Source organism: Orycteropus afer, unplaced genomic scaffold (assembly GCF_000298275.1).
Source record: "Orycteropus afer afer isolate SDZICR_OR568_19922 unplaced genomic scaffold, OryAfe1.0 scaffold00112, whole genome shotgun sequence".
Classification (NCBI taxonomy): Eukaryota; Metazoa; Chordata; class Mammalia; order Tubulidentata; family Orycteropodidae; genus Orycteropus; species Orycteropus afer.
Window position 1 is genome coordinate 9,085,386 of NW_006921699.1, and position 11,292 is coordinate 9,096,677.

At 35.1% G+C, this 11,292-nt stretch overlaps 1 protein-coding gene across 1 annotated transcript in view; it reads left to right on the forward strand.

Annotated features, from left to right (window-relative positions):
* Positions 1-11,292, forward strand: part of SMAD5 (SMAD family member 5) — a 26,876-nt gene that overhangs the window by 11,117 nt on the left and 4,467 nt on the right. The window contains exons 2-4 of the mRNA XM_007943783.2: positions 3,362-3,613; positions 5,383-5,502; positions 10,580-10,801. Of these exons, the coding sequence (XP_007941974.1) occupies positions 3,362-3,613; positions 5,383-5,502; positions 10,580-10,801 (594 nt within the window). The remainder of the gene's footprint in view (positions 1-3,361; positions 3,614-5,382; positions 5,503-10,579; positions 10,802-11,292) is intronic.

Genomic DNA, 11,292 nt, shown 5'->3' on the forward strand with positions numbered 1-11,292 from the left:
TAGAGGATGAGGCCTAGGAAACAATATCCTATAGGGGAGAAGTGATAGGAAGTCCAAACTTCAAATTTGTAGGACTTAAATAGCAACCAGTGTAGATTAAAGCAGAAGAATGGAGAATCCAGGAGAGGAAATTAAATCAATAGGTTATTTTAATGCTTTGAGGGCACCTAGAAAATAGTATTGATAGATGTTTGAAAGATCTGCTGGGATTCTGGAAATATTGGTGGTCCATTCTTGAAATTAAGGTAATGAAGGAATAAGGCAACAATTGACTTTATTAAAGCACTGTTGAAGAAAAAATGTAATTATAGTTTGCTATTTGCCTTGGCAATAAATAGTTACATACGCACACTATTGATTGAACCATTGTTTTTTATATAACTTTTTTGTGGGGAAAGGGGGTAGGGATTACATAGAATGATAGAAGAAAGCTACTTATTTTGCCGTAATAGCAAATCAATAGGTAATATCTTGACAAATCAGTAATAATATAAGCATATTATTTAGCAACATACAAAGTAAATGTCAGAAGAAATGGCCAAAAATGTTAAATATGTTGTCTCTGGAAGCAGTATAAAGAATGGGACTGAGATTTGCTGTTTTTATTATAATGTGCCATCTGTCTTTTAAACTACATATATTATTTTGGATGAAAATAAAGTAATTTTTAAAATAATGATGTACATAGATAATAAATATATACAAGTAAGAGGAAAGCAAGGAGCCCCTGGTATTGACTATGGTTAAGCACTTGGCTGCTAGCAGAAATGTTGGCAGTTTGAACCCACCAACTACTCAGCAGGAGGAAGATACAGCAGTCACCTTCTGTAAAGAGTTCAGTCTTGAAATCCTATGGGGCAGTTATAACCTATTCTTTAGGGTCACTATGGGAGCTCTGGTAGCATAGTGGCTAAAGCACTTGACTGCTAACCAGAATGCTGGCGGTTCAAACCCACCAGCCACTCCTCGGAAGGAACGTTGGGCAATCCTACTTCCGTAGTGATACTGCCTCGGAAACCCAAGGAGGGGTCGCTATGAGTTGGGTTTGACTCGACGGCACATAACAACAACAACAACATGAGTCAGAATTGACTTGACAGAAACAGCATTTGGTTTGGTTTTTTAAAAGACAAGCCAGTGGCTTTAGCTTTGCCTCTAAAACAGAAATTACTGAATGAATTCCTAAGTAATTTTATGAAATCTTTTAAATTGCTTGCCAGCTAAATGTACAAATTCTTACTAATGCCCTCTCTTCTAATGATAGCTGCCCTATCATCCTTTAAGGGGAATAGTAGTTATTAATAAACAGTATAACAAAATAATTGCAGATATATTCCAATTGCATATTTATAACGCTAATTCAGTAAAGTGAAAAGAAACACCAACAGTGCTGATACTGACTTGCAGAGCCTTATTCCTTATGTACATTCGTACTTCACAGAAAAGTATGATCTGTTGTTGTTAGGTACCATTAAGTCACTTACTACTCATAGTTACCCTGTGTATAGCAGAAGGAAACATTGCCTGGTTCTGCATCGTCACAATCATTGCTGTGTTTGAGCCCATGTGGCAGCCATTTTGTTGTTCCATGTTGTTGAGAGTCTTCCTCTTTTTCACTGACACTAGGTTGGGCAATCTGCTTCCATAGTGATACTACCTCAGAAACCCAAGGAGGGGTCGCTATGAGTCCAGGCTGACTCGAGGGCACTTAACAACAACAATACTTTACTAAGCATGATCTCTTTCTCCAGGGACTGGTCCTTCCTGATAACATATCCAAAGTGAGACAAAGTCTCACCATCCTCACTTGCAGCCTTCTGGCCATATTAAAGATACTTGTTTGTTCTTCTGTCATATTCAATATTCTTTGCCAACACCATCATTTAAAAGCATCAGTTCTTCTTTCATCTTATTTGTTGTCCAGCTTTCACATGCTAAGACCTGCTTAAAAACAAACCAGTTTTGTTGTTACAGAGTGATATCAGAGCCAAAGAGGAATTTTTTGAAGTGTAACTACAAGTATAGAAAAGTTTTAAATAAGATGCAGTGGTATAGTAAGAGTTTAAAGAATCAGTGTTGTTCCAGTTTTGTAGGGAAAGGTAATTAGATATTTGAATGTGTTGATCACTTGACTCTTTAAAGAAAGTGAAAGTCTGAATAAGGTTAAAGATTATCTTTCTTTAAAACATACCTCTTTCAGTTATATGCTTTGTTGTATGTAGTTTCACCATAGTCATGTTTAGAAAACCTACTTTGAATAGAAGACTTCTACCTAGGCAGTAATACTATTTTCAGTTGGGAAAATCTTACGGAAGAATATAAAATGTGAAATGTCTCAAACTAAAAAAGATAAAAGAGTTAAAATTGGAAATGTGGAGGCTGTCAGAGCATCCAAGTAACTGACTTCAACTTCATTTCCAGTCTTACCTCCTCATTCAGTGCCTAGGCCAGTTGACTGTCCTTTCTTAGCTTCTCTTCCTGTAGTACTCCTGGTCTCCCTATTATTTCTCTCCACACCTAGCATGCCTATGTGAAATACTGTAAGTTCTTTAAGGTGCAGTCAAGTGTTATCTTTTGTACAGTACTTAGTTTGATTCCCTGTTGGCTGGTAGTACTTTCCTCTATTGAACTCTCATTGTTTTAAGTTCTGTGTTAAGCTTATTTTTATAATATGCCTTATGTCTCAGAACAGGAGCAGCATCTTCTCTGTTTTTTCTGTCCTCCAGAGTACCTTACATGTACTAAGTGTTCTGAGAAGTTTTAACATATAACAAAAAAAAAAAAAAAAAATTGCCATTTTAACTATTTTAAAGTGTTGAATTCAGTGATAATTCATTACCTCAAACAGAAACTCAATTCCTCTTCAGTAATAACTGCCCATTTCCTTCTCTCCTTAACTCTTGATAACGACTAACAACTTTTGTCTCTGTGTATTTGCCTATTCTATTTGCATATAGTATTTATCCTTTTGTATCATACTTATTTCAGTTCACATAATATTTTTAAAGGTTAACCATGTTATAACATGTATCAGAACTTCATTCCTCTTTATGGCTGGATAATGTTCCATTGTGTGTATGTACTACATTTTATTAACATCTTCTGTTGGTGGACTCTGGGGTTATTCCTACTTTTTGACTATTAAGAGTATCTCAGAGAGTTTTTGATTTGGCTATTACATAGATTCAAGGTTTAACAAAGCAGCCCTTTTTAAAAGTAAATTATTTTGTTTACTAGGTTAACAATCTTACCTGAATCCTTACTACTACCACCCTTCCCACCTACCACCATGTGTACCATGTGTGTAGGGTATTTTCTTTAGTTATTCCTGACAGCTAACTTTTTAATTTTTGTCTTTCAGTCTTACCTCCTGTATTAGTGCCTCGTCATAATGAATTCAATCCACAACATAGCCTTCTGGTTCAGTTTAGGAACCTGAGCCACAATGAACCTCACATGCCACAGAATGCCACGTTTGCAGATTCTTTCCACCAACCCAACAATACTCCTTTTCCCTTATCACCAAATAGTCCTTATCCCCCTTCTCCTGCTAGCAGCACATATCCCAACTCCCCTGCAAGTTCTGGACCAGGAAGTCCATTTCAGCTCCCAGGTAAGAATTTGTTTTATTGGTACAAAAAAATCATCCCTGAGAGTTAGCAGTTGTTCTTAACTGCAGGTCCTCTGGGTGAACTATTACATGTCAAGAGCAAGCTGTTTCTAACTCTGTTTTCTATAATTAATCATTTGTTTTCCAGAAGAGTTCGGATTTGACTAAAGTATATGTTTAAAAAATGGTACTAGTCACATTTGATTTACATGTTTTTATATAACTTAAAACACTAAATAGCACATATAGTTAAGCTCATGACTAGTAGTCAAATGGGTGATGGTTTGAATCTACCCAGAGGCACTGGAAGATAGGTCTGGCGATCTACTTCCAGAAAGTCACAACCTTGAAAACCCTATGGAACAATTCTCCTCTGCTCGTGTGGGGTCACCATGAGTTGAAATTGACTCAGTGGCAGCCAGCAACAATAACAGCAATAAAACTGACTACCATTTATTGAGTGCTTGTTGTATAACTGATGCTGTGATGAAAGCTATTATTATATTAAATCTGATATTCAGAACAACTGTGTGAAAATACGTATTATGTCTGTTTTACAGATGGAAAATGAAATTGATACTAACCATGGCAGTATAAATTATAAAGTCACATAGCTAAGTAGGGTTTCAGACCTAGGTTTGTTTGATTCTAGAGTCTGTGCTCTTTCAACTTGATTACATTACTTTTCAAGTCATTTTGGACTTGGAAGTTTAAAATGAACCTTGGTTATTTTTAATTAGATAAATAATGAACTGATTTTTCTGTAAGATTAAGTTATAATATCTCAAAATTTTGTTAATGGCATATCATGTATGGTCACATTATATATCTGTCAAGAAATATTTGAACACTTAATTTCTGTCAGGCACAGTCATACGTAAATGAATTCTTTTGGTTCCTCTACTGCAGCAAAATATTAATTGATAAAATTTTTATGTTTTTGTTGAGGGGAATTAAATAGCAGCTGTTGAACTTGTTATTAGGAATTTGTTCAAAAACTGATTTCTGTACTTCATCTAAGATTCAGTGCAGATTATGACCTGTGTCAAAATACACCCTGTACAAACTTGGAGTGAAAGACAAATTATATTCAGTATATTATAGTTACTGAGACAAAGAAATATAGTTGCAGCTTTTGCAAAGATTTTCAACGAGTGTTTGAACTCAAAAGATTGTTCTGCTTAACATTCAGTTTCCTAAGAATGACCTTAATAAGTACACAGCAGCTATTTTTGGAGATTGTAAAAGAATTAGACAAGTGCTGCTAGCATTGATGGCAAACATGAAGGGGAATAAGTTTATTTCCAATTTTAAGTAACAATACACACTATGTGATAATCTTGATTTTTTTTTTTTTTAATAAAAAAGATTACTCCATAGATATATACCCATATGAGGATCATCCATGTCCTTCAAATTGATTTGCAGTAGCAGCAGTTTCTCCAAATGCATAATCCTGAATAAATAAATGCAAAATTCTTAATCTTCAGTTCTACTTTTAGCACTGATCCTTTTCTTGGATAACCAGGGATCTGGATAAATAAATGTCTGCTTGTAGTATGTTTTTAGTAGATTTTAGATGTGCTGTCTTTCTTCTTTACCCTTGTACTTGGGTACCATCCTACATTTTTTTTGTGTGTGTAATATTCAGTAATGAGCCCTACTGATAATCTTACTAATTTTTTAATGCTTTTAGAGTAAAAACTTTGAGCAGAATGAAAATTTTAACTATATTTTTGGGACCCTAACTTGTTTCATTTTCTGCCTCTTAGCTGATACTCCTCCCCCTGCTTATATGCCACCCGATGATCAGATGGGCCAAGATAATTCCCAGCCTATGGATACCAGCAGTAATATGATTCCTCAGATTATGCCCAGTATATCCAGCAGAGGTAAGAGAAATACTCACCGTATTTATTTTGTTGTCGTTTTTGTTTTATTAAACTTCCTGCTCACTTTTAAAAATAACTATTGAAATACAACTTACATACCATAAAATTCCCATTTTAAGCATACAATTCAGTGATTTTTAGTAAATGTATAAACTTTTACACCATCACCACAATCTGTCTGAACACTTCATATAAATATTCTGTCTAGTCATTTGCAGATGGCTTCTTTCATTTAGCGTATTGTTTTCAAAGTTCATGCTTGTGATAGCATATATAAGTAGTTTGTTCCTATTTGTTACTGAATAGTATTCTATTGAATAGATGTACCACATTTTGTTTATCCTTTCACCAGTTGATAGGGATATGAATTTTCCAGTTTTTGGCCTTAATGAACAATGCTGTTCTGAAAATGTCTTTGTGTGAAAATATCATTATTATTTCTCTTGGGTAAATCCCTGGGAGTGGAATTGCAGAGTCATGTGATGAGTTTATGTTTAAGAAAAAGTGCCAACTGTTTTCTACAGTGTCTGCACCAATTTGTTTTACCAGCAGTATATGAGGGTTCCAGTTTCTCCACATTCTCCTAGTACTTATTATTGTCTGTCTTTCTGATCATAAATATTCTAGTGGGTGTAAAGGGCTATCTCTTTGTAGTTTTAGTCTATATTTCTCTAATGAATAATGATGTTGAGGATCTTTTTATGTGCCTGTTAACCGCTCATGTACAGGCATACCTCCGAGACATTGCAGATTTTGTTCCAAACCACTACAATAAAGCATATATCTCAATAAAGCAAGTCACAGGAATTTTTTTGGTTTCCCAATACATATGAAAGTTATATTTACACTATACTGTGGTTTATTAAAGGAGCTCTGGTGGTGCAATGGTTTTAAGGCATTTGGCTATTAACCAAAAGTTTAAGCAGTTTGAACCTACCAGCTGCTCTGCAGGATAAAGGTGAGGCAGTCTGCTTCCATAAAGATGAACAGCCTTGGAAACTGTAGGGATCACTATGAATCGGAATTGACTTGATGGCAGTGAGTTTGGTTTTGGTTTTTAGTAGTCTATTAAGTGTGTAGTAGCGTTGTGAAAAAGTTTGAAATATTGTGAGAATGACCAAAATGTGACACAAACACAGAGTGAGCACATGCTATTGGAAAAATGATGCCAATAGACTTAATAGATGCAGGGTTGCCACAAACCTTCAATATGTTAAAAATGCAGTTGCCAACTGTGGTAAAATGAAGCACAATAAAACAAGGTGTATGCCTATATCTTCTTTGGTGAAATGTCTATTTAAATCTTTCTGTATTTTTTTTTTAAATAATTTATTTTATTTATCTTTTTGAGAATATACCCAGTTAAAACATACACCAGTTCACTGATTTTTATAATTGTACAATTCAATGACATTTACTTATTTTTTAACTAGGATGTATGTCTTCTTATTAGTAGTAAGGGTTCCTTATATATTCCAGATAAACCCAAACCAACCCATTACCGTCAAGTTAATTGCAATCATAGCATCCTCCTTAGGGTTTTCTTGACTATAATCTCTACAAAAGTGGATTGCCAGGCTTTTCTTCCATGGTACCACTGGGTTGGTTTGAATTGTCAACCTTTTGTTTTGTTGTTGTATGCCACTGAGTTGATTCTAACTCATAGTGACACTGAAAGAGAGTTGAACTGCCTCAGAGGATTTGCAAGGCTATATAATTTTTATGGGAGCAGATCACCACATCTTTTCTCCCTTGGAGGCTCTGGTGGTTCAAACCAGAGCTTCACACCAGTTCAAAATGGTTTAGTCATGGTCAACAGAAACAAAGGCATAGCAACCATATCTCATTGGAGTTTGACCAGAGTAGGAAGCAGAAAGCAGTGCCCCACTACAAAGATGGTGACTAATCATACTGCTTTGAATGTTTTCCTCCTTGGGTCAAAATCTGATTAGAAAAGATTTTGGTTGCTATGTACTGTGTATGTTGCCCTTGTTTTTGTCAGCCATGACTGAACCATTTTGAACCTGTTCAAAGCCCTGGTTTGAATTGCTGACCTTATGGTTAACAGCCGAACTCTTAACCATTGTGCTACTAGGGCTCCTTTCTAGATTCGTAGTCAAGCACAACTGCTTGTGCCACCAAGGGACCTTTGTGTTCTGATTATGAATCCTTTATCAGATACATAATTTGTAAATATTTTCTCTCATTCTGTGGCTTATCTTCATTTTCCTTATTAAGACCTTTGAAGCACAAAGTTTGCAATTTTGATGAAGTCCAATTTATCTTTTTTTTTTCTTCCTGGATTGTGCTTTTGGTGTTACATCTAAGAAATCTTTGTCTATTCCAAGGTCATGAAGATTTTCTCCTATGTTATTTTCTAGAAGTTTTATAGCTTACACTCTAACATTTTGGTTTATGATTCATTTTGAGTTAATTTTTGGGTATGATATGTGATAAGGGTCTACATTCATATTTTTGCCTGTATATCCAGTTGCTTCCAGCACTGTTTATTAGAAAGAGTATCATTTCTTTATTGAATTGTATTGGCATCCTTGTCAGAATACAGTTGGCCACAAATGTAAGGCTTTATTTTAGGACTAACGGTATTGTTCTGTTAATCTATATATCTGTTCTTATACCATTGTCTCATAGTCTTGATTACTAAAGCTGTATAGGGAGTTTTGAAAATGGGAAGAGTTAGTCCTTCAACTTAGTTCTTTTTCAAAATAGACTATTGTGTGTTCTTGTGTTTTCATGTAATTTTAGCATCAACTTGTCAGTTTCTGCAAAAAAACAAAGCAACAAAAACCCTGCTTGGATTTAGGTAGAGGTCACATTGGAGGAGATTTGCCAGTGCAGGGACATGGACTGTCTCTCTATTTAGTTAAATCTTCTCAGTTTTCAGTATACAAGTCTTACTCTTCTTTTGTTAAATTTATTCCTAAGTGAATGGAATTGTTTTTAAGATTGTAGTGAAAATATATACACCACAACATTTGCCAATACAATTTCCATAATTACAATTCAATGAAATTAATTTTATATTGTGTCATCACTATCACTGTCCTTTGCATAGTATTCTACCACCATTAACATGAACTTTATGCCCCCAGACAAAAACTCCCCCTTTAACTCTCCTTCCCACCCCTGATAATCATGGTTTCTTTATACTTGCTTATATACTTATACTGTCTATATACTTCTATATATCTTTGGCTTCTATATACTTGCTTATTTCATATAAGTGAGGTCATAAAGTATTTGTCTTTTGTAACTGACTGACTTCACTCAGCATGTTTTCAAGATTCATCTGTGTTGTGGCATGCATCAGGTCTTTCATGTCTCTTTATAGATGCATAATATTCCATTCTGTGTATATGACACGGTTTTTATCCATTCATTTGTTGATGCACATTTTGGTTGTTTCTACCTTTTGGCTCTTGTGAACAGTGCAGCAGTGAATATTGGTGTACAGGTTTCTGTTTGCATTTCTGCCTTCATTTTTGCATATGTACGTGGGATTGGGATTGCTGGGTCATATGGTAGTTTTCCATGTTGAACTTTTTGAGGAACTGCCAAACCGTTTTCTACTATGGCTACACCATTTTACATTTCTGCCAGCAATGGATGTGGGCTCTTGTTTCTTTACAACTTTGCCAATACCTGTTGATTTTCTTTTCTTCTCTTTTTTAATCACTACTGTTCTAATGGGATTGAAAGGAAAAAGGTATCTCCTTGTGATTTTGATGGAATTGTTTTTTAATTTCTTTTTTGGATTATTCTTTTAAGTTAGTACAGAGAAATACAGCTGATTTTTTTTATGTTGTTATTGTAACTTGTGACCTTGCTGAACTTGTTTATCAGTTCTAGTATAGTTGATTTTGTTAATGTGTGTATGTGGGTTCCTTAGGGTTTTCTACTTATAAAATCATGTAGTCTGTGAATAAAGTTTTAATTCTTTCTTTCCAACCTGAATGCCAGTAATTAATCAGTCTCTCATTGTTAAAGAGCATCTGTTTAACCTTCTCCATACTATTCTTATAACTTCCTGCTACTCACTTGTATTTGTTTTTGATTATGGACTCCTCTTTATCCCATCTTTTATATAATGTTCTTTAAAATACCAACTCTTAATGACATCTCTGTATGGTTCCACATTAGTTTATTTTCCTCCTTATCTGAATTATTTTCAGTTGAATGATGAAAGTTGAGTTTTCAAAGCTGTGGTACCTATGTAGGCCACATGACTACTTTTAAATTTTTTTCTGATGTTTTTGATCCTTGTCTTTCTTGAAAGAAATTGAGAGTCCATGATTCTTCTGACTGCTTTCAGCACTGGGAAAACCTTACTAGCACAGGATGAAGAACTTCTGTGTTTCCCTCTCAACCATTATGCCCATTATGAGTTGTTGACTTTTACACTAATTAAGAATTTGACCAGCATTTTATATTATGTTTATAATATAAACTAGGCAGTTTGACACTTAACATTTAAATTTATACCTCTCTTTAATTCGAAGATTTGCTCACTTAGTTTTGTATTTCAAATTTTTGTTTAGAATAATTTTTATTGATATTAAATCTTTCAGGTTGCTAAAACAGAGGTTTGCCGTCTCAAATTTAAACCTAGATTAGATTCTGCTAGAAAAACAATTTAAAATGTGATGTTTCCTTTCTTTGTGTGTCTGTAATGTTTAAATTGTCATATTCAAGGCTATGTCTGCTGTTTGATTTTTTGGATATAGACTCAAAGCCTATATGGGAGCTCTGGTAGCATAGTGGCTAAGACACTTGCCTGCTAACCAGACGGCTGGTGGTTCAAACCCACCAGCCACTCCTCGGAAGGAAGGTTGGGCAATCCTACTTCCTTAGTGATACTGCGTCAGAAACCCCAGGAGGGGTCGCTATGAGTCGGGTTTGACTCGACAGCACATAACAACAACAACAGCAACAGACTCAAAACCAAGAAAGACCGTGAAACTTAGTAAAAATTAAGTGAGGAAATTGAAAAGTTTCTTTTTCATATGGATTTTCTGATAATCATTCATTAAATTTTTTTTGTTTGTTTTGTTCATAGATGTTCAGCCTGTTGCCTATGAAGAGCCCAAACATTGGTGTTCAATTGTCTACTATGAGTTAAACAATCGTGTTGGGGAAGCTTTCCATGCATCTTCTACTAGTGTTTTAGTGGATGGATTCACAGATCCTTCAAATAACAAAAGTAGATTCTGCTTGGGGTTGTTGTCAAACGTTAATCGTAATTCCACGATTGAAAATACTAGGCGACATATTGGAAAAGGTAATCTGATGTTTTCCTGCATTCAGTTGAATTCAGTCATTTGTTGTTCTTTCTGTGTACCATGCATCTTGTAAGGTACTTGTTGTTGTTGTTGTTGTTGTTATGTGCCGTAAAGTCAGACTCGACTCATAGCGAGATCCCTCCTTGGGTTTCCGAGGCAGTATCACTACAGAAGTAGATTGCCCCATCTTCCTTCCGAGGAGTGACTGGTGGGTTTGAACTGCCAGCCTCTGGTTAGTAGTCACGTGCCTTAGGCACTATGCTACCAGAGCTCCCTGTAAGGTACTAGAAGCATGCAAAAACTCTTAAGACATGGTCTCTGCCCTCAAGTCATGGATATCGAAGAATGTAATAATCAAGTAATCACATCCCTCTTCCTTATCTTGCTTTGTTTTTCTTTATAGTACTTAGGATAGGATCTGAAATTATATTCCTTCTTTGTTTATTTTTTGAGTGTCTCCCTGACTGGAATATGAGTTTTTTATAAGAGT